The sequence below is a fragment of the Mobula birostris genome, chromosome 14 (genome assembly GCF_030028105.1).
Source record: "Mobula birostris isolate sMobBir1 chromosome 14, sMobBir1.hap1, whole genome shotgun sequence".
NCBI classification, from domain to species: domain Eukaryota; kingdom Metazoa; phylum Chordata; class Chondrichthyes; order Myliobatiformes; family Myliobatidae; genus Mobula; species Mobula birostris.
The window spans coordinates 8,241,134-8,264,898 of NC_092383.1; the positions used below are offsets into that span (position 1 = coordinate 8,241,134).

At 44.4% G+C, this 23,765-nt stretch overlaps 1 protein-coding gene across 1 annotated transcript in view; it reads right to left on the reverse strand.

The window, feature by feature from the left end:
* The window catches only part of itga11a (integrin, alpha 11a), a 217,425-nt gene that overhangs the window by 70,904 nt on the left and 122,756 nt on the right, over positions 1-23,765 (reverse strand). The window contains exons 13-16 of the mRNA XM_072278053.1: positions 21,438-21,578; positions 18,835-19,038; positions 10,220-10,350; positions 7,767-7,933 (exon numbers count right to left, since the gene is read on the reverse strand). Coding sequence (XP_072134154.1) covers positions 7,767-7,933; positions 10,220-10,350; positions 18,835-19,038; positions 21,438-21,578 — 643 coding nt within the window. The remainder of the gene's footprint in view (positions 1-7,766; positions 7,934-10,219; positions 10,351-18,834; positions 19,039-21,437; positions 21,579-23,765) is intronic.

Genomic DNA, 23,765 nt, shown 5'->3' on the forward strand with positions numbered 1-23,765 from the left:
AGCGCTCAGCAGAGATGGTGCTCGGTGCTCAGTGTCAAATAGGTGGTCGGAGGCTCGGAGTTTTTCGGACGGACTCCGACTGTGGTCGGATGCTTCCGCGATGTTGCACCGGCAAGTTGGCGGTGCTGGAGGTTTACCGTCTGCGTGAGATGACTTTCGGGAGACTGAGACTTTTACTGTGCCATGGTCTGTTCTTTTCAAATTACGGTATTGCTTTGCACTGTTGTAACTATATGTTATAATTATGTGGTTTTTGTTAGTTTTTAAGCCGGTTTGTCATGTGTTTTTCGTGATATCATTCTGGAAAAACATTTTATCATTTCTTAATGCATGCATTACTAAATGACAATAAAAGGAGACTGCGTGTCCTCATAATCATAAATATGATAGACATGTTCAAAAGGCTCTTAGACAGGCAAATGAATGCTAAAGATCTTTAATAGATAGCTTTATTTGTCAACATGTACATCGAAACATACACTGAAATGTGTTATTTACTTCAAATCAAATCAGCAAGGGCTATGCTGGGCAGCAGTCAAGTGTCACCATGCTTCCAGCACCAACATAGCATGCCTACAAAAAACTAGCCCCAACCTGCGTGTCTTTGAAATGTGGGAGGAAATCGGAGCACCTGGAGGAAACCCACATGGTCCTGGGGAGAATGTACAAACTTCTTACTTACAGCTGCAGGAATCGAACCTCGATCTTACAGTTGGCACTGTAAAGAGTTGTGCTAACTGCTATGCTATTCCCCTCATATTAACCATTTTCACCCGGTGAAAACTTCTGTCTGTATGCTCAGTCTAAGCCGCTTATCACCTTGTACGCCTCTATCTCTCTTCTTCCTTCGCTTCAAAGAGAAAAGCCTCAGCTCGCTCAATCTACCCCCATAAGACATGTTCTCTAATCCAGGCATCACCCTGGTAAACCTTCTCTGCACCTCCTCTAAAGCTTCCACACCATTCCTATAATGAGGCAACCAGAACTGAACACAATACTCCAAGTGTGGCCTAATCAGAGTTTTAAAGAGCTGCAACATTACCTCACGGCTCTTGAACTCACTCTCTCGAGTAAAGAAAGCCAACACACCAAATGCCTTCTCAATCACCCTAACAACTTGTGTGGCAACTTTGAGTAATCAAATCCTGAAAAATTAATGACTATGATTAAAAAAGTTGCATGGGCGCGAACTGGGAGGCAAATTCGAAGCAGTTCTGAAGTGGAGCAACTGTGGAAAATGTCACACTGTCGGAGAAGAGGCCCCCCAACACCCAGGACATGCTCTCTTCTCACTGCTACCACCAAGAAGATGGTACAGGAGCCTCAGGACTCACACCACCAGGTTCAGGAACAGCTATTACCCCTCAACCATCACACTCTTGAACAAAAGGGGATAACCTCACTTGCCCCATCATTGAAGTGTTCCCACAAATTATGTACTCACTTTCAAGGACTCTTTGTCTCACGTTCTCAATATTTATTGCTTATCTATTTATTATTATTATTTCTTTCATTTTGTATTTGCAGTTTGTTGTCTTTTACACACTAGTTGAATGTCCAAGTTGATGTAGTCTTTCAGTGATTCTGTTACGGTAAACTTATTATCAAAGTACATATATGTCACCATATGCAACCCTGAGATTCATTTTCTGGTGGGTATACAAGAAAATTCATTCATATACGAGATTCATTTTCTTGTGGGAGGAGGAGAAGATGGTGGTGCGACAGCAGTGCGCGCGGCCACTTCGGTGGTGATGTCTGTTATCTGTCAAGTAGGGTACCGTGCACAATTCTGATTTGATGGAGACAGATGTGAGAGCACGAAGGAACATCTGGAGAAACTTCTGAAATGTCTGCTTTGCTGCCGCTGCTACTGTGTGATCCAGAATCTCCGGAGGGGAGGGCCCCGAATCCTTGGCTTTGCTTGTTGCTCGGCGGCCGGGGCCGGGGTCGAAGCGCTCGGCAGAGGATGGTGCTCGGAGAGGCTGTGTCAGAGGGGCTGGTTGGAGGCTCGAAGTTTTTGGACGGACTCAGTGTCGGCTGTGGTCGGGTGCTTCTAATGCATTGGCAGTTGTCAGTGCCTGGAGGTTTATGGCAGGGAGTTTCTCTCTTTTGCTGCCTGCTATCGGGGACTTGGGAGTCGATCGAGACTTTGAGACTTTCTTTTTTACCGTGCCCATGGTCAGCCCTTCATCAAATTATGGTATTGCTTTGCACTGCTGTAACTATTATGTTATAATTATGCAGTTCTGTCAGTGTTTCTTTGGTTTGTCCTGTTTTTCTGTGATATCACTCTGGAGGAACATTGTATCATTTCTTAATGCATGCATGCATTTCTAAATGACAGTAAACGAGGACTGAGTGTTCTCATAATCTAAATCCATAATACAATCAATGAAAGAGAGCAGGTTCTGGGTGATGGGGGTCCCTGATGATGGATGCTGCACTCCTGTGACAACGCTTCCTATAGATAAGCTTAATGAAGAGGAGGATCTTACCTGTGATGGACTGGGTCATATCCATTACTTTCTGTAGGATTCCCTGTTCAAGGGCATTGGTGTTTCCATACCAGGCTATAATAAAGTTAGTCAATATACTCTCCATCACATATCTAGAGGAGTTTGTCAGAGTTCTAGATGTCATGCCATGTCTTCGGAAACTCCTAAGGAAGTAGAGGGGATGCTGTGCTTTCTTCCTGATTCCACTTATGTGACAGGTCCAGGACAGGACCTCCAAAATGATAACACCGAGGAATTTAAAGCTGCTGATCCTCTTCACCCCTGATCCTCTGATGAGGACTGGCTCATGAACCTCTGGCTTCCTCCTCCTGAAGTCAATAATCAGCTCCTTTGTCTTGATAACATTGAGTAAGAGGTTGCTGTTGTGCCACCTCTCAGCCAGATTTTCAGTCTCCCTCCTGTATGCTGATTTGTCACCATCTTTGATTCAGCCAGTGACAGTGGTGTTGTCAGCAAACTTAAGTATGGCATTGGAACTGTGCTTAGTCAAACAGTCATGAGTGTAAAGTGAGTAGAGCAGTGGGCTAAGCACACAGCCTTGAGGTGCACCTGTGCTGATGGAGATTGTGGAGGAGACGCTATTGCCAACCTGAACTGACTGGGATTTGCAAGTGAGGAAATCAAGGATCCAATTACTCAAGAATGATTTGAGGCCGAGGTTTTGAAGCTTATTGAGGGGATTATGGTATTGAATGCTGAGCTGTAGTCGATAAAGAGCATCTTTGCTGTCCAGATGCTCCGGGGTTGAGTGAAGAGCCAATGAGGAGGCATCTGCTGTGGACCTCTTGCTCCGGTAGGGAAAGCAGGTCCATGTTGCTTCTCCGGCAGGAGTTGTTGATACGTTTCATCACCAACCTCTCAAAACACTTAATCACTGTGGATGTAAGTGCTACTGGACAATAGTCATTGAGGCATCTCCAAGCCTGAATACGTGAAACTGCAGTGAGCAAAACAGTTCTGAATTGTCTTACTGCTTACTTCTCCCCAACTATCAGTGGAAAAAAATCACTGCTTTTTGAACACAAACACACACAACAGACGCTATTGAAAAATTGTTCACTCTGAACACAGTGTTGTGTCTGAAGACCTCACAAGTGCACGCGACAGATGCTAGTTAGAAACTGTTTGGCAACAGTCTTCTGTCCCAGCTAAGCAGAATAATGTACCAAGGAAATGAAGTGAATCCAGGCTATTTTCTCAATTAATTTTTGCTCTTTAAGAATTGCTCCAAATAAATGGCTGCCCCGATTAACTGATGGCCCAATTAACTGGAATCCACTGTAAATGTAAAACAAGAGAAAATCTGCAGACGCCGGAAACACACAAAAAGCAGTTATTATGATAGAGATTGTCCAAATAATGGCCTCAGTAGTACTAGTCAGGGACAAACGGTGGCCACACAGGGAGAATTACATTGTTCCTTAAAATTGTCATAATATCTACCTTTAAGACTTTAAACATCTTGTCCGAAGCCAATGCTTTCACGAGTGTGATTCTTCCTTAACAACTTGTCGGCTTAGACAAAAGATTCAATCATTGAATCTCTTGTGTGGGTCTTGAATTGAACAACACATTAGGTATAATGGGTAAAGTAGCAGAGATAATTCGTTACTAAATCAAAGTTACTCGATTCATCCAGAAACACTGGTTCAAAAGGCACAGCATATCTATGAAGCTTACACAGAAACACAAGTCCATAAGACATAGGAGCAGAAATAGGCCATTCAGCCCATCAAGTCTGCTCTGCCATTTGATCATGGCTGATTCATTTCCCTCTCAACCCCATTCTCATGACTTCTCCAGTAACCTTTCACACCCTGACTTATCAAGAATCTATCAACCTCTGCCTTAAATGCACCCTAAGAAAGGATATGCTGACATTAGAGAGGGTTCAAAGGAGGTTCATGAAAATGATTTTGGATTGAACAGCTTGTCATATGAAGAGTGTTTGATGGCTCTCAGCCTGAACTCACTGGAATTCAGAAGAACCTATTGAATGATGAAAGACTTTGATAGAGTGGATGTGGAGAGGATGTTTCACATGGTGGGAGAGTCTAAGACCAGAGGTTAAAGCCCCAGAATAGGAGAGTGTCCCTTTAAAACTGAGATGAGGAATAATTTCTTTAGCCAGAGAGTGGTGAATCTGTGGAATTCATCTCCACAGGTGGCTGTGGAGGCCAAGTCATTGAGCATATTTAAAGCAGAGTTTGATATATTCTTGATTGGTCAGGGTGCGAAGGGATACAGGGAGAAGGCAGGAGATTGAGGCTGAGAGGGAAAATGGATCAGCCATGATGAAATGGCATAGCAGACTTGATGGGCCAAATGGCCTAATTCTGCTCCTATATCTTATGAAATCCCCCCTATACTTTCCTACAAACACTTCAAAATTATGCTCCTTGCATTAGCCATTTCCGCCCTGGGAAAAAGTCACTGGCTATCCATTCAATGTATGCCTCTTGTCATCTCGTACACCTCAACTTAGTTCCAATCACTTAATATCTGGAAAGAAGAAAGAGCTGGACCTAGTAAAGTTAACAATGGATTGTGGCTAATGTTCTTCAGAGAAAGAAATCTGGTTTCTTTTCTCAGTCAGCCTATGTGTGACTCCAGACTCCCAGAAATGCCTACTGGAATTAGAGACGGACCATTAATGCTGGCAGTATCTTCTGAATGAATAATAGAGTGTATGTACTGTAGTATAACATCCCAAGGCTTCGGCAGATAAAATCTGGCCACAAGCCAGTTATAACTGAGCCAGAGGGGAAAATTTTGAGGTTTTCTGTAAACCAGCACATTCCAGATCTTAAATCTTGTCATCAGTCACCACTGGCATTAGAAATAGAATGTCGAACATCGAACATGACAGCATAGTAGAGGCCCTATGGCCCACAAAGTGAGCTGATCTTTTAACGTACCCCAAGATCAATCTAACCCTTCCCTCCTACAGAACTATCCATTTTCTATCCTCCAGCGGCCTATCTAAGAGTTTCTTAGCTATCCGTTATGCTTCCGTCTGTTTCACCACCACTGCACCTACTGCTCCGTGCAAAAACCTTACCTCTGACATCATCCCTATACAGAGGAGATGGACAGAGTAGATGTGGAAAGGCTGTTTCCCTTGGCGGGTGAGTCCAGGACAAGAGGCCACAGTCTTAGAATCAGAGGGTACCCATTTAAAGCAGAGATGAGGAGAAATTTTTTTAGCCAGAGGGTCATGGATTTATGGAATTCGTTGCCACATACAGCTGTGGAGGCCCGATCATTGAGGGTGCTTAAGGAGGAGATTGACAGGTATCTAATTAGTCAGGGTATTGAGGGATATGGGGAAAAAGCTGGAAATTGGAACTAGATGGGAGAATAGTTTAGCTCGTGGTGGAGTGACGGAGCAGACCCGATGGGCCGAATGGCCTACTTCTGCTCCTTTGTCTTGTGATCTTGTGATCCCTTCCTCCAATCACATTAAAAGTATGTCCTCTTGCATCAGCCATTTCTGCTCTGGATGTCCACTTGATCTATACCTCTTGTACATGTCTATCACCATCTCTCATCCTCCTTTGTGCCAGTGAGAAAAGCCCAAGCTCGCTCAACTTATCTTCATAAGACTTCCTCTTTAATCTATGCAGCACCCTGGTAAATCTCCTCTACACCCTCTCTAAAACTTCCACATCCTTCCCATAATGAGGTGACCAGAACTGAACGCAATATTCCAAGGAGGTCTAACCAGGGTTTCAAAGAGCTGCACCATTACCTCCTATATGGAAGGGGAAAGGTGAGCGCACAGACAGACCATCATTCCAACAGAATTGAAGCTTAAGAAGCATTAAATTGCTATATACTCAGTGGCCACTTGATTAGGTGCACCTGTACACCTGCTCATTAATGCAGGTATCTAATCAGCCAATTATGTGGCATCAACTCAGTAGATAAAAGCATGCAGACATGGTCAACAGGTTCAGTTGTTGGTCAGGCCGAACATCAGAATGGGAAAGAAATGTGGTGACTGTGACTGTGACTGTGACTGTGACTGTGACTGTGACTGTGACTGTGACTGTGACTGTGACTGTGACTGTGACTGTGACACCTCAGAGGCTACTGATCTGCTGGGACATAACAGTCTTAAGAGTTTATTGAGAATGCTGGGAGAAAGAAAAAAAACATCCAGTGAGTGGCAGTTCTGTGGGCAAAAACACCTTGTTAACGAGCGATGTCGGAGGAGAACAGCTAGACTGGTTCAAGCTGACAGGAAGGTGACAGTAACTTATCCACATGTTACAACTGTGGTGTGCAGAATGCACAACATGTCAGACCTTGAAGTGCATGGGCTACAGCAGCAGAAGACCATGAACATACACTCAGTGGCCACTATTAGATATAGGAGGTACTTAATAAAATGTCATGAGTATATTTAATCTGGCTGGGGTGGGTATCACCACTAGGGCAAATACAACAGAGGTAATTAAGAGATTGTTAAACAGACTGAGGATTGTGCAGAGAATGGAGGGTTATGAACATTGTGTAGTCAGAATGGATTTAGCTTAGTGAGACATTTGATATCATCTATTTAGTTAGGCACACTAAGACTTGCTCCTGTGTTCTGCTGTTCTATGTTATACTTACTAAAGTGGACAGAGTTCCATATGCAGTTACATTATCAGGACTACTGTTACCACCAGGACTAGTTTTGTGGTATAGGATGGGGTTGGGAGTTTAGGCACCCTGACCAGCATAGAAGCAACTTATCAATGTTTGAACAGACAGCGAAGTCAGCCGGTTTGCCAATGAACATCAGTTTCCTGCTTTGTAAAACCACATGACAGAGGAGCAGAATCTGGCCTATTGCGCCTGCCCCACCATTACGTCATGGCTGCTTTATTTTCAATTCCACTCTCCTGCCTTCTGCTCCTAGCTTTTGATATCCTTACTAATCAAGAATCTGTCGACCACCATTTTAAATATACCCAATATCTTAGCCTCCATAGCCATCTGTGGCTAGGAATTCCACAGACTCACCGCCCTCGAGTTCAAGAAATTCCTCCTTATCTCTGTTCTAAAGGCAAGTCCTTCTATTCCAAGGCTGTGCCCTCAGGTCCTAGACTCTCCAACTGATGGAAACACATCCACTCTATCTAGTCCTTTCAACATTCAGTAGATTTTAATGATATCCCCCTCATTATTTAAACCCCAGTGAGTACAGCCCCAAAGCCATCAAATGCTCCTGGTATGTTAACCCAATGTCAGACTCACCCAGGGTGTTGTTCTGAAGTCCCGGTGTTTTGGCCGTGACTGTAAAACAGATGAAGATGGTCATACAGCTGCACTCCTTGTCATTCCTCCTGCAGTCTTTGTTGAAGATGTTGATCTTGGGTGGTTCAAACCTCATGCTGGCATTGACCTGGATGATGCTGCGAGACCTGAGGAGCACAGGGCGATAAATTCCTTGGTTACTCAGCCACACTGAAGCAACAAGACTGCTTTCTTTGAACCACATGACCACAGGAGACAAAATGTGCCTTGTGGCTTTCAGAAAACTCTGCAAAACAATCAACATCTTCACAGACAAGAGGAGGGCTTTCGAAAGGACACACGTCAAAGTCAAAGTAAATTTATTATCAAGGTTTATGCCATCATATACTATCTTGAGATTCATTTTCTTGCAGGCATTTACAGGTAAATAAAGAAATACATAGAATTTATGAAAAAGTCTTTATAAACAAAAACTGTCAACCAATCAATGTGCAAATATACTGAGAACATGAGTTGTAGAGTCTTTGAATGTGAGTGTAGGTTGTGGAATCTTTTCAGGGCTGAGGTGGGTGAAGTTATCAGTGCTGGTTCAGGAGCCTGATGGTTGAGGGGTAATAATTGTTCCTGAACCTGGTGGTGTGGGACCTAAGGCTCCTGTACCTCCTTCCCGATGTTATAGAACAAAAGCTGCATTGTGGGTTTCAGAATATTCTTCAAGTGGTTGTTGTAGGATTGCCAAGCACTCAGCATCTTCACACCATTGTAATAGGCAGGAGGTCTTACAAAAGGACACACATGCTGGAATGCAAGAGGTGAGGAAGCCTCTGACTCAATGTTTGGGGAAGCTGAGAGAAAGGAAAGGAAAAGTGGCTGGTAGTGAAATCAGTCAGCACACACAAAATGCTGGAGGAACTCAGCAGGCCAGGCAGCAGCTGTGGAAAAAAGTGCAGTCGACGCCTTGGGCCGAGACCCTCCAGTAGGACTGGAGAAAAAAAAGATGAATAGTAGATTTTAAAGGTGGGGGGGAGGGGAGGGAGAAACACAAGCTGACAGGTGAAACTGGGAGGGGGAGGGATGAAGTAAAGAGCTGGGAAGATGACTGGTGAAAGAGAAGTGTGCGTCTGATAGTAGAGAAGAGAAGGGCATAATGTTGATCATCATTGTGATAGATGTAAAACTGAGATAGCTACACTGACACATATATTTTGGTCTTGTTCTATATTGAAACAGTTCTGGAAGTCGGTTTTTTCAACAATTTCTAAAGCACTTAAAATTGATCTACAACCTAATAAATTAACTGCTTTTTGGAATAATTCCTCAAAATATTCATGGTATTTCTGTGTCTGACCAACATGTTATTGCATTTGTTACATTGATAGCTAGGAGGGCCATTTTGTTGAAGTGAAAGGATACATCAGCTCCCACTTTGTCACAACAGTTCTGTCAAGTGATGCTATGTCTTAGTTTGGAGAAAATTAGAAGCCGAACCTTTGAACCTTTATTTGATTTTGAGAAAAGATGGGGCTCATTTGCTCGTTATTATCATTTGAGCTAATTGATATAATTTTTCCATGATCTAATTGTAAATTTTTTTAGTATATTTTCTTTTCTTGCTGGCGGTTTGATGTTTATTTTTAGAAGCTTTTTGTATGACGCATGGCTCCGGGGTTGTACACCTAATGGGTTCTTTTTATTTTCTCACTTTTCTGCTTAGTTTTCACAAGTTTTTTTTTCAATTTTTAAGATAATGTCTTTTTGGAGACATTGTAAGTATTGTTACTTCAATGTACTCATGTTATTTTTTTCTGTATAATATAACAATAAAAAGATTTGAAAAGAAAACAGAGGGGCATGGAAGGAAGAAAAAGGGGGTAGGAGGAAGGATAGATACTGCCAGCCCTGCAGGATTCCTCCAGCATTTTGTGTGTGTTGCTTTGATTTCCAGCATCTGCAGATTTTCTCTTGTTAGTGAAATCAGTTAACTCACTCTGGACCAGGGACAGAACTGTGAACCACGTAGTGCTGAGCATAATGTTTTACAGTGCCAGCAATTGGAATATTGAGTTCAATCCCTGCTGCTGTCTTTAAGGAATTTGTACCTTCTCCCTGTGACCCTGTGGGTTTTCACTGGAGAGCTCTAGTTTCCTCCCTCATGTCAACAACATACGGGTTAGAGTTACTGAGTAGATGAAGCCAGAGGCGTGGCAACACTTGCAGGTTCAGACTGTGTGGGTCATTGATGCAAAGAATGCACTTCACTGTATGTTTCAATGTACATATGACAAATAAAGCTGATCTTTTAAAAAAAAGCCTTTCTATAATCTTTTGGGATTGTTATCAGCCCAGGTCATGTGCTCAGTTCTGTGGAGAAGTGGTTGAGCTGGGACTAACAGTGGAATCTGTGACTGAACAGATCATTAAAAAAAACACGATAAATGCATCAATGAACAAACCATAACTGGACGGCGCTGCCAAGAGCTCCGACTGCCAAATCCACCAGCCCGTCATCATTCATGTCCAGCTGTCCGTGGATACTGCGGCCAAAGTACAGCAGGCCAGAACTGACCTCAGAGGCACTGATTCTCTGTAAAACATCAACCACAGTGAAACTGTGAGTGAAGTTGTGTCCCTTAGTGTTCCGGTAGGTAGAGTGGCTGATGGGCCAAGAGTGCCACTCTTGGCTTGGAAAGAGAGACAAGGAGGATCAGTGGATGAGAGGCACCTTTGAGTGATACGGGGAACAGATCAAGGATCAACTTTATTCCCCATATACATTCACATGTATTAGGGATTTGCTGTGGTGTGCTGGCACCACATACAACATAAACAACATTCAACAATTATAAAGAGTATCATAAAATATAAAAAATAGATGTTAAAGGACAGGTATGTAATTTCTTAATGCATGCATTACTAAATGACAATAAAAGGGGACTGCGTGTCCTCATAATCATAATCAGAATCAGAATTAAATCTGCATAAATACATAAATACCAGCATGTATTTACGAGGTAAACAGCATTATAAAAAGTGGTTTAAAGTATTTACAGTGCAGTGACTGGGGTAATAGATCCAGGGGGTGGGAGGGGCTAACTAGAATGATTGATCAGATTAGCTTTTAAAATGGTGTGAAGTTTTTGTTTTAATAGCCCTCTAGTGCTTTCCAGAAGGGAACCTTTTGAAAAGGCAGTTTTCTGGCCAGGCAGTGTCCTCAATGATTTCTTTGTCCTGGACACATACAAGTCCTGCAGAGGTGGTAGTCTGCAGCCATGGACCTTTGCTGGTGGAATTTGACCCGTGGTGAGCAAAGCACAGCCAAGGAAGGCAGGGGTTTCCTGCAAACTTTATAACACCCAGAGCTTCCCAAATGGAATGCCTGGACCTCCATGAACTAATTGATGGATCTCGAGGCCCATGCTGCGTCAACAACTCCATTACATATTTAGACTAGTCGGGTGGTAGGAGGTGAGAAAGTTGACCAAATAGTTCTACTAGCTGAAGAAAATCATTCAGAACGTTTGCCTGCCAGTCCATTCACCTCACAGACCCATGTCTACACACAGCTCGGTCTGGCCTTTGGAGCGTGTAATGTCAAGGACTTTGTCTTTATTCATATGCTATCTTGAGATCCAGTTTCTTGCAGGCGTTTACAGGAAAATAAAGAAGTACAATAGAATTTATGAAAATCTATATGTAAACAAAGGCTGTCAAACCACTAGTGTGCAAATGAAAACAAGTAGTGCAAATAAAAAAAACTGACAACATGATTTGAAAGTGAGTCTGTACGTTATAAAATCAGTTCAGAGCTTTGGTGAGTGAAGTTATCCACACTGGTTCAGGAGCCTGATGGTTGAGGGGTAATAACTGTTCCTGAACCTGGTGGTGTGGGACCTGATGGTTGAGGGGTAATAACTGTTCCTGAACCTGGTGGTGTGGGACCTGATGGTTGTGGGATAATAACTGTTCCTGAACCTGGTGGTGTGGGACCTGATGGTTGAGGGGTAACAACTGTTCCTGAACCTGGTGGTGTGGGACCTGATGGTTGTAGAGTAATAACTGTTCCTGAACCTGGTGGTGTGGGACCTGATGGTTGAGGGGTAATAACTGTTCCTGAACCTGGTGGTGTGGGACCTGATGGTTGAGGGGTAACAACTGTTCCTGAACCTGGTGGTGTGGGACCTGATGGTTGAGGGGTAATAACTGTTCCTGAACCTGGTGGTGTGGGACCTGATGGTTGTAGGGTAATAACTGTTCCTGAACCTGGTGGTGTGGGACCTGATGGTTCAGGAGTAATAACTGTTCCTGAACCTGGTGGTGTGGGACCTGATGGTTGAGGGGTAACAACTGTTCCTGAACCTGGTGGTGTGGGACCTGATGGTTGTAGGATAATAACTGTTCCTGAACCTGGTGGTGTGGGACCTGATGGTTGAGGGGTAATAACTGTTCCTGAACCTGGTGGTGTGGGACCTGATGGTTGTAGGGTAATAACTGTTCCTGAACCTGGTGGTGTGGGACCTGATGGTTCAGGAGTAATAACTGTTCCTGAACCTGGTGGTGTGGGACCTGATGGTTGAGGGGTAACAACTGTTCCTGAACCTGGTGGTGTGGGACCTGCTGGTTGTAGGGTAATAACTGTTCCTGAACCTGGTGGTGTGGGACCTGATGGTTGAGGGGTAATAACTGTTCCTGAACCTGGTGGTGTGGGACCTGATGGTTGTAGGGTAATAACTGTTCCTGAACCTGGTGGTGTGGGGACCTGATGGTTGAGGGGTAATAACTGTTCCTGAACCTGGTGGTGTGGGACCTGATGGTTGTGGGGTAATAACTGTTCCTGAACCTGGTGGTGTGGGACCTGATGGTTGTAGGGTAATAACTGTTCCTGAACCTGGTGGTGTGGGACCTGATGGTTGTAGGGTAATAACTGTTCCTGAACCTGGTGGTGTGGGACCTGATGGTTGAGGGGTAATAACTGTTCCTGAACCTGGGTGTGGGACCTGATGGTTGTAGGGTAATAACTGTTCCTGAACCTGGTGGTGTGGGACCTGATGGTTGAAGGGTAATAACTGTTCCTGAACCTGGTGGTGTGGGACCTGATGGTTGAGGGGTCATAACTGTTCCTGAACCTGGTGGTGAGGGACCTGATGGTTGAGGGGTCATAACTGTTCCTGAACCTGGTGGTGTGGGACCTGATGGTTGAGGGGTAATAACTGTTCCTGAACCTGGTGGTGTGAGACCTAAAGGCTCTTGTACCTCCTTCCTGAAGGTAATATCATTTTGTGTGTATGTTACTCTGGATTTCCAGCATCTGCAGAATCTCTTGCATTTCAGGTACTCACCACTCTCTGGGTGACAAAGGCCCCTCTCAACTTCCCTCTAAATTTCTGACCCACTACCCTAAATTGATACCTCTGGCTTTATTAAACTCTGGTAGAAGCCAGAGGAGAGAGAGAAGCTCAGGTCTGGGTATGCAGAACCTTGAATCCAGTTGCTAATGTAAATTCCAGCTACAGTCATTAAATGATGTAATGGACAAGCCTGCAGCTTAAGTCATGGCCACCTGGGTAGAACTGTGGTACTGTAACTTTAAAGTAACTCAAGCGCCTAAACAAATGGAATGCTTGATTTACAAGCCAACTCTGTTGTATATTAACAGACAGGAGAGCACAGTTGCCATCTGGACGACGTAGGGCCAATTCTGCCATTTACTTAAGTATTAGGCTTTTACTTCTAGTAATGTCACCAACATGCTGAGTCGGTCACTGTGCTTATACGTCTTTTCTTAACTCATTCATGGGATGTGGGAATTACTGGCAAGACCAAAGTATATTGCCTGCCTGCAACTATGCCTTTTAGACTCATTGAGATGGGATAAGAGGCACAAGTAGAAATAGAATCAGCTTTATTATCTCTGACATATAATATATTGTAAAATTTGTTGTTTTGTGGCAGCAGCACGGTGCAAAAGTGACTATAAGTTACAAAAATATGTAGATACAGAGAGTAATAAAGAATAGTGAGATAGTCATAGAACACTATAACATAGAAACAGGCCCTTTGGCCCATCTAGTATTCCATACTTTTGGTCATAACTTACTGTCTCTGAAAGTATAACAATCTACCTTCAACAGTTAACCTTCCTCTGATCCTGATCAGATGGAAATTATTGCTCAGAAGTATAGAGAACAGTGCAGATTGGGAAGATCTCACCTGTTCTATTGTCAGTCAGTTAACGTTAATCTAAGGAGCAGCTGAATGTGTTCAAGTTCAAATTTATTATCCTCTGACTGCACATATATACAACCCAATGAAACAATGATCTCCTGGACCACAGCTCAACTGGAAAACATATATTACACACAGCACATAAGACAAAATATTACTACAAATAAGTTAATAAAATATAATTCAAAGTGCATGTAGGGTGCAGCTCAAGTCAACAGTTCACTGATCTAGTGATGAGACCTCAGTGTGGCAGGGTATACATTAGTTCACAGCCTAAAGGAAGATGCTGTTACCCGTCCTAGTCCTAAAGCTCCTGTACCTCCTTCCTGATGGTAGTGGGTCAAAAAGATTGTGGGATGGGTTATTCGGGATCCTCAACAATACTTCTGGCCCTTCCTTTATGTTGGCTCTAACATCACTGGACCGGGAAGGGGAGAATCTAATCATCATTAGGGAAATTTTGAAACAGAGGCATGCCTAGACTTGGAGCCAGTGTCAGTTCACGTTCACAGGGCTGTGGCAGGAACAGATGCCAGATCAAAACCAGAAAGACCTTAAAACCCTCAGCAAGTCAGGCAGAACCTGTGAGGGCTGAAACAGTTAACGCTTCAGGTCAATCAGCAGAACAGTTCTGATCTGAGACGTTAGCCCCATCTCTACTTCCACAGATGGTGCTCAAACTGCTGTGGTTTTCCAGCATTTCCTGGTCTCATTTCAGATTCCCAGCACCTCCAGGCTTCTGCCTTCGACTGCGGTCCACTATTGGCTCACCAGTTGTTAGTGTGAGAATTTCTACCGTTACCGTGCCTGCTTGAGTACAAACAACAGAGGAGGAAAAGTCTCAGATGCAGCTGGCTTCTGAAACCGATCTGAACACAACCAGCTACCCTACTTTAACTCCAGAGGAGGAAGGGAAGGAAGTCAATGAGGAGAGCACTTAGAAACTGAACCAAGTTCACTTGACTTCTTCTGTCTTTAAACGACAGTTGACAGTCCAACTTAAAGGTGCATTACTACCACCAACTGGACTGTGCTTTCCTCAAATCATCTTTCAGACATAAAACTGAATCCAGTGTCATTAATTGCTCCAAGAACTTATCACACTTTAAAGTAGTGCTGATCCAAGAGGATGTTCTATAATTCCTTGCCAGCAGCAATGACCAAAGTGCTCTGTCCTCCTCTCCACCCTGTAGAACTCCTGGACCGCGTTCCAATGTGCAGCCTGCAATTACTTCCAGGATCACGGCGCGCACCCAGGTCTTGCTCTCTAAAGCCAACACCTGGACTCTAACCAACACACATCAAAGTTGCTGGTGAACGCAGCAGGCCAGGCAGCATCTCTAGGAAGAGGTACAGTTGACGTTTCGGGCCGAGACCCTTTGTCAGGACTAACTGAAAGAAGAGCCAGTAAGAGATTTGAAAGTGGGAGGGAGAGGGAGAGGGGGAGATCCAAAATGATAGGAGAAGACAGGAGGGGGAGGGATGGAGTCAAGAGCTGGACAGTCGATTGGCAAAAGGGATATGAAAGGGTCATGGGACAGGAGGCCTAGGGAGAAAGAAAAGGGGGAGGGGGGGAAAATCCAGAGGATGGGCAAGGGGTATAGTGAGAGGGACAGAGGGAGAAAAAGGAAAGAGAGAAAGAATGTGTGTATATAAATAAATAATGGATGGGGTACGAAGGGAAGGTGGGTCATTAGTGGAAGTTTGAGAAGTCAATGTTCATACCATCAGGTTGGAGGTTGCTCAGACGGAATATAAAGTGTTGTTCCTCTAAGCTGAGTGTGGCTTCATCTTGACAGTAGAGGAGGCTGTGGATAGACATGTCAGAATGGGAATGGGACGTGGAATTAAAATGTGTGGCCACTGGGAGATGCTGCTTTTTCTGGCGGACAGAGAGTAGGTGTTCAGCGAAACGATCTCTCAGTCTACGTTGGGTCTCGCCAATATATAGAAAGCCACATCGGGAGCACCGGACGCAGTATATCACCCCAGCCGACTCACAGGTGAAGTGTCGCCTCACCTGGAAGGACTGTCTGGGGCCCTGAATGTTGGTAAGGGAGGAAGTGTAAGGGCATGTGTAGCACTTGTTCCGTTTACACGAATAAGTGCCAGGAGGGAGATTAGTGGGGAGGGATGGGGGGGACGAATGGACAAGGGAGTCGCGTAGGGAGCGATCCCTGCGGAAAGCAGAGAGTGGGGGGAGGGAAAGATGTGCTTAGTGGTGGGATCCCATTGGAGGTGGCGGAAGTTATGGAGAATTATATGTTGGACCCGGAGGCTGGTGGGGCGGTAGGTGAGGACAAGGGGAACCCTATTATGTTGGACCCGACTCTAATCCTTCTTGTGATTGAGAAAATGAGGGTGGTTCACAGGTCCAACCATATTCTAGCATTGATTGATAAGGTTAAAATGACCATCACTGAAATAGGGAAAGCCGAGTCATTGGCTAGGTCACTACTGCAAACCATAATCAAGACTATCACAAAAAAAATGGAATGCTTCAAGAATTTGTGTGTCATCATTGTGTAGGGCCATGCTTTTAGTTAACATGACTTAAATTACTCTGCCTATTTAAATTATTAAGGACATTTGTTTTCACTCAAGTGACCTCACAACCTCATAACTACTGGCATAAATGATTAACCACAAATAGCCTCATCAACACTTGCCACCAGCCAATTTCATTCACTGAGGAAATGGCTTAAGATTCTTAGTTGCTGTAAGATTATATTTGGGGTTCTATTTATCAATAAGTTTATTTTGAACTAAGAAATAAAAGAGTAAGGAGATCTTGCATTTGTATAGCATAGTTAAGGACATCTAAAAGTGGCTTATGAATTCTGATCCTTTGAAATGTAGTCTCTCTTGTAAGCCAATTCGTGCACACCAAACTTCCTGAGGCAGCGAGAAATAATAACCCAGCAGTCCTGACGAAGGGTCTCGGCCTGAAACGTCGACTGCACCTCTTCCTAGAGATGCTGCCTGGCCTGCTGCGTTCACCAGCATTTTTTGTGTGTGTTGCTTGAATTTCCAGCATCTACAGATTTCCTCGTGTTTGCGTTAATAACCCAGCAACCTATTTCTAAGTGGCAGGTGAGGGGTAAACATAGGCCAGGACTCAGGATGAGGGGGAGGATATTTCCTGCTCTTCATAGAGCTTTGTAGCATTTTAATTGGTTGTCCTATCAACAGAAGTTAGATAATTTAGGTTTGTATTACCTTGAGATTCATTTAAACAAACTGCAGAAAGTTGTAACCTCAGTCAGCTCCATCATGGGCACTAGCCTCCCCAGCATCCAGGACATCTTCAAGGAGTGATGTCTCAGAAAGGCAGCGTACATCATTAAAGACCTCTGTCACCTAGGACATGCACTCTTCTCATTGCTACTATCAGGAAGGAGGTACAGGAACCTGAAAGCACACCCTTAATGATTCAGGAACAGCTTCGTCCCCTCTTCTGAATGGACATTGAACCCATGAACACAACCTCACTCACAAAATGCCGCAGCAACTCAGCAGGCCAGGCAGCATTATGGTACAGTCAATGTTTAGGGCTGAGTCCTTCCATCAGGGCAGTCCTGATGAAGGTCTGGGCCCGAAATGTCAACTATACTCTTTTCCATAGATGCTGCCTGGCCTGCTGAGTTCCTCCAGCATTTATGTGTATTACTGAAAAAAGCCAATGTGCAAAAGAAGACAAACTGCGCAAAGACCCTGAGGGACTTGATAGAGGGAGACTGAGACGATTCATTTGCAGGTAACTCACGAACAAGGAGGAATTACGAAAAAATATTTTTCTCCCCACCGTAGATACTGCCTGACCTGTTGTGGGGTAGTGGCTCAAGTTTAAATTCAAGTTTATTGTCATTCAACTGTACATATGTATACTGCCAAACGAAACAACGTTCCAATGTACATATACAGTACCGTGCAAAAGTCTTAGGCACATATATATTGCTAGGGTGCCTAAGACTTTTGTACAGTACCGTAGTAATTTAATGTATTGCACTCTACTGCTGCCACAAAAAAAAACAAATTTCATGACATATGTGGGTGATGATAAACAAGATTCTGGTATGGGTCTCTAGTGTGGACTGGGAGTGGGAGGGGGGCAGGGAGAGGTGAGGGAGCGGGAAGCACCGTTGAGACATTCTGTAATAATCAGTAAACCAGTTGTTTGGAATCAAATGACGTTGGCAGGTGTGTCTGCCAAGGTCATTCCTTCTTTGCCACCTGCCCCACGTCCCTCGTGTGACACTCTACCCTCACCATTCCCAACATCCTTTGCTTGCACCAGATTTACAAACTCACTCTCCACTCCATTGGTGACAAATACAGTACATGCAAATGCCTTAGGCACCTTAGCTATATTTATGTGTGCCTGAGACTTTTGCACAGTACTGTAACTCACACACAACAATAAAGTAATATTACCACAAATAAATTAACAAACAACAAAACATTGCAGAAGATTGACGTTTAGCATAAGGCGCATTTATCACTCGTTAAAAAGTTATCAGTATAACGCCAGTGGTGCTTCATACGTGATGAGACCCAGGTGGTAGCAGGGAGTTCAGTAGCCTCATGGCCTGGGATAAGAAGCTGTTCCCCAACCTAACAGTCTTTGTCCTCCTGCCTGATGGTACAGGATCAAAGAGAATGTGGGGTGGGTGGGAGGGCTCTTTGACAATACTAAGGGTGGTGAAGTTATCTGGCCTGATGCTTTTGTACAGAGCATTCTTACGCAAGAATGAGACTGCAGAAAGAGTCGCATTGCGAGACCCCTGTCAGCCAAGGTTTCAGCTGGGCTCGGAACCTCCACGGAGTGTAGGGTTGGAGGAGGTACCTGTTTGTAGCTCTTCAGGATGTTTCTGTTGTATCCGTGAAATATGTAGACCGCCCCGCGGTGGTCGTCTTCCAGTGGTGCTCCCACCACCACGTCGTTGAACGCATCATAGTTGAGATCACGAACAGCAGCGATGGCGGAGCCAAAGCGGGAGTTCTGTGAGGTGTCGGAAATTTCCAGAAAACTATTGAAAATGAAAACCCTCTGTAAAACAAACCAGTAAGTTCTAAATGTAACAGCAGAGTCTTGTACTAAAATTACATTCAAATTATACAGGAAGCTGAAACCAATACAAAAATAAATCTCATATATAAAATGAACTTTACATACAGGCTTAGATCCTTAGAGACTCGATAAAGTTGGCAACATAGGGACTGCAGACAGCAGCACACAAACTATAGGAGGAACTCTAGTCAGGCAGCATCTGTCTAGAAGAAGGGTCCCGACCTGGAAAGTTGACTGCCCGTTTCTCTCCGCAGGTGCTGCTTGACCTGCCGGGCACCTCCTGCAGCTTGAGACTGAATGAAGTTATTATTTCTCCGAGGAGCGCAACCTTGTTGTGGTTTGGAGGCTTGCGTGCGTTTGGACCCAGAGAGCTACGCTGGTTGGAGTCAGGTCTTTAGGCTTTGGATCTTGGTGGGGTCACCCATGCCAAACAGGTCAAAGGGTAGAGGCTGGGCTAAGACTGGTCCACTGGTCCTCCAGGTTCGGGGGTTCAGCTCAGGGCCAACAACCCTGACTGGTCAAACAAAACTGTTACAGTAATAGCATTGAAGAATCCTTCTACATCTGAGTGTGATGGTGTTCCTGAGTCTCCACCTGGGACTTGCATGACTGACAGTAGTGAAAACCGAGAGGAAGCTGCTGAGATGATGAAGGAAGCCCTGAACACTTCCGGAGATGAAAGACGTTCATTGCTGCCCTAACCTCAGTGATGTAACAAGAGTAGACAGGTAGAAGTTGTTATTCTGATGAATGGCACTGGCACTTCATCTCTCAAGAGTGAACTCTCCTGATCCTGCAGATATGGGCATTCCTGCCAAAGCCAGACTTCACCATCCACGTCTAATCTTTCTTTCTAAATTATTGTTTTAAGATTCATGAGTCCAGTTTATTTATCATGTGTCCATTGAAAAATACAGAGAAATGCATCATTTACATTAACAACTAAAGCACCCAAGGGTGTGCTGGGGGCAGCCCGCAAGAGTCTCCACACATCCTGGTGCCAACATAGCACGGCATTGCTTGACATTTTCAGATGCCAATGAGTTTTAGGAAAGGGGTGTCACAGGTAAACGCATTCTTTAATGTCCAACTGTTAATTGGTTTTGATAAGATGGTGGTGAGCCCCTCTTTGAACCCCAGCAGTCCTTCTGGTGAAGGTGCTTTCACATGGTTGTTGTGTAGGGAGTTCAGGATTTCAAAAGGTGAATGATAAAGAACTAGAATTATACACCCAGTGACCTCTTTATTAGGTAACCCTGTACACCTGCTCGTTAATGCAAATATCTCATCAGCCAATCATGTGGCAGAAACTCAATGCATAAAAGCATGTCGACATGGTCAAGAGGTTCAGTTGTTGTTTGGACCAAACCTCAGAATGGGGAAGAAATACAATCATGGACTTTGACCGTGGAATGATTGTTGGTGCCAGACAGGGTGGTTTGAGTATCTTGCAAATTGCTGATTCCCTGATATTTCCATGCACAACACTCTGAAGTTTACAGAGAATGGTGTGAAAAACAAACAAAAATAACAGTCAGTGGCAGTTCTGTGGGCAAAAGCACATTGTTATTGAAAGTGATCAGAGGAAACTGGCCAGAATGGTTCAAGCTGACAGGCAGGCAACAATAATTCAAGTAACTGTGCGTTACAACAGTGGTGCGCAGAAGAGCATCTTTGAAGTGGTTGCGCTACAGCAGCAGAAGACCAGAACAAGTCCCCACTCCTGTACTTAATAAAGTGGCCACTAAATATATGTCTAACTCCACATGATGCTGGTTTTCCTGGGAACGTTCAGGTATGTGCACTGCCTTGCCCTTTTTTGGGGGTGAAGGACGTGGGTTTGGGCAGTGCAGATGGAGCACCTGGGAAAGTAACTGCCATGCAATTTCTTTCGCCTGCCGAGGAAGTAGAAGCTGGTGACCCTTGGCTGATGACACTGTTAGCCTCCTGATAACCACTAGGCAACCGAGCTTCTCAAGATGGCCACAGGACAGCATGATTGTGGGCCCCATTCCCAGTCCCATGCTCTAACATTCAGCCAGAGACTCATTCCACCAAGATGCAACACAAAGCGTCATAGGAAGTCATTCCTGCCTGTGGCCATCAAACTTTACAACTCCTCCCTTGGAGGGTCAGACATGCTGAGCCAATAAGCTGGTCCTGGACTTATTTCCTGGCATAATTTACATATTACTATTTAACTATTTATGGTTTTATTACTATTTAATTATTTATGGTGCAACTGTAATAAAAACCAGTTTCCCCCGGGATCAATAAAGTATGACTAACCCTATCGGAATTGTAGCAGAATGACGTCGGAGAGGGAGACAGATCCCGAGGAAGTTGTGGTCATTCCAAAACAACCTACTGGCATTTACCTTGCTGAGAGAGTAGATGTAGATTCTACCTTTCTCCTTGCCGTCACTGAAATACATGGGGGCACCAACCAACAAGATGTCTGTCACTCCATCAATATCCACATCCACTGGAGCGATCTCACTTCCGAAGTAGGAGCCAATCTTAAAAAGAAACGTGGGGAGAGAGAGTGATTCACCAGATGATTTAAACATTATTATGTAGTATTCTGTGTGCAAGTCCCCCTCCCCTCACCCCAAGCTCGTGAACTCTCGACATACAGAATGTACAGCCCGTATATATGAATGAGCTTTGACCAGGCGGTCGGGATGGGTTTACTGCCTGTTGTAGGATTTCAGGTATGTTCTGTCGCGTGGGAACTCGGTTCTTGTCTACATTTCCGACTTGTGAATGCCTGAGTTACAAACAGTTCACTGGAAAGGAGCCCTTTCTTAACCTGGGGAGGACCTGCTCATGTGTGGGGCCGGGATGGCAGCGTAGCGAACCACTATTTAGCGCCAGTAACGCAGGCTCAATTCCATCGCCATCTTTAAGGACGTTCTCCCCATGACCATGTGGGTTTCCTTTGGGTGCTCTGGTTTCCCCCCACATTCCAAAGATGTAACACTTTAGAGAAGTTGGGATATATACTTTGATGGGAGGGGTATGGAGCCCTATGGTCAGGTGCAAGTAGTTGGGACGAGGCAGAAGACCAGGCTGCCACAGACTAAATGGGTCGAAGGTCCTGTTTCTATGCTGTAATGCTCTATGACTAAGATATGGAGAGAGGTTGGACAGGCCAGGAATTTATTCTTTGGAGAGTTGGAGCCTGAGAGGTGATCTTATAGAGGTGTATGCAGCCATGAGTGGTATCGATAGGGTGAAAACACTCAGCCTTGGGTAATCGAGAACTAGAGGGCACAGGTTTAAGGCGAGAGGGGAAAGAATGTGAGGGGATTCTCTTTCTTCATACAAGTGGTATATATGTAGGGTGGAGAGGTGGAGATATGTCGTGGTCGCCTACATCATATTACACGACACATAACGAGCGAACAATATCTGGCTGTGTGTGACTGTACGCACCTGAGCCCTAGGGGAACCCGGTTTCATCTGGCTGTATTCATGGGCAATGGTTGAATGACAATCAAACTTGAAATTTGAGTCAGCCTGAAGTGTGTACACTGAACAGATTGAGAGAGAATCCCATTAAAGTGCTGAAGTGACCGGTATACTCTTCTAGGAAACAGGTTAGACCACAAGACCGTAAGTCATAGGAGCAGAATTAGGCCATTCAGCCCATTGAGTCTGCTCTGCCATTTCATCATGGCTGATCCTGGATCCTACTCAACCCCATACACCTGCCTTTTCACCATATCCTTTGATGCCCTGACCGATCAGGAAACTATCAACTTCAGCCTTAAATACACCCATGGACTTGGCCTCCACTGCAGTCTGTGGCAGAGCATTCCACAGATTCACTACTCTCTGGGTCAAAAAAAAATCCTCCTTACCTCTGTTCTAAGTGGTCGCCCCTCAATTTTGAGACTGTGCCCTTTAGTTCTGGATAACCCCACCATAGGAAATATCCTCTCCACATTCACGTTATCTAGTCCTTTCAACATTCACTAGGTTTCAATGAGGTCCCTCTGCATGCTTCTAAATTCCAGTGAGTACAGGCCCAAAGCTGCCAAACGCTCTTCATATGATAAACCCTTCTTTCCCGGAATCATCCTCATGAACTCTCTCCAATGACAACACATTCTTTTTGAGATATGGGGTCCAAAACTGTTGAAAATACTCCAAGTGCGGCCTGACTAGTGTCTTATAAAGTGTCAACATTATCTCCTTGCTTTTATATTCTATTCCCCTTGCAATAAATGCCAGTATTGCATTTGCCTTACCATAAACTCAACCTGTAAATTAACCTTCTGGGAGTTTCGTAGGAGGACTCCTAAATTCTTTTGCACCTCTGATGTTTGAATTTTCTCCCCATTTAGATAATAATCTGTACTATTGTTCCTTTTACCAAAATGTATTATCATACGTTTACCAACACTGTATTCCATCTGCCACTTTTTGCCCATTCTTCCAATTTGTCTAAGTCCCTGCTGCAATCACAATGCTTCCTCAGCACTACCTACCTCCCCACCTCTCTTTGTATCATCTGCAAATGATGTGAAAAGTAGCGGTCCCAATACTGATCCCTGAGGAGCACCACTAGCCACTGGCAGCCAACCAGAAAAGGTCCCCTTTATTCCCACTTGCTGCCTCCTGACTGTCAGCCATTCTTCTATCCGTCCCAGTATCTTTCCTGTAATGCTATGAGATTTTCTCTTGTTAAGCAGCCTCAC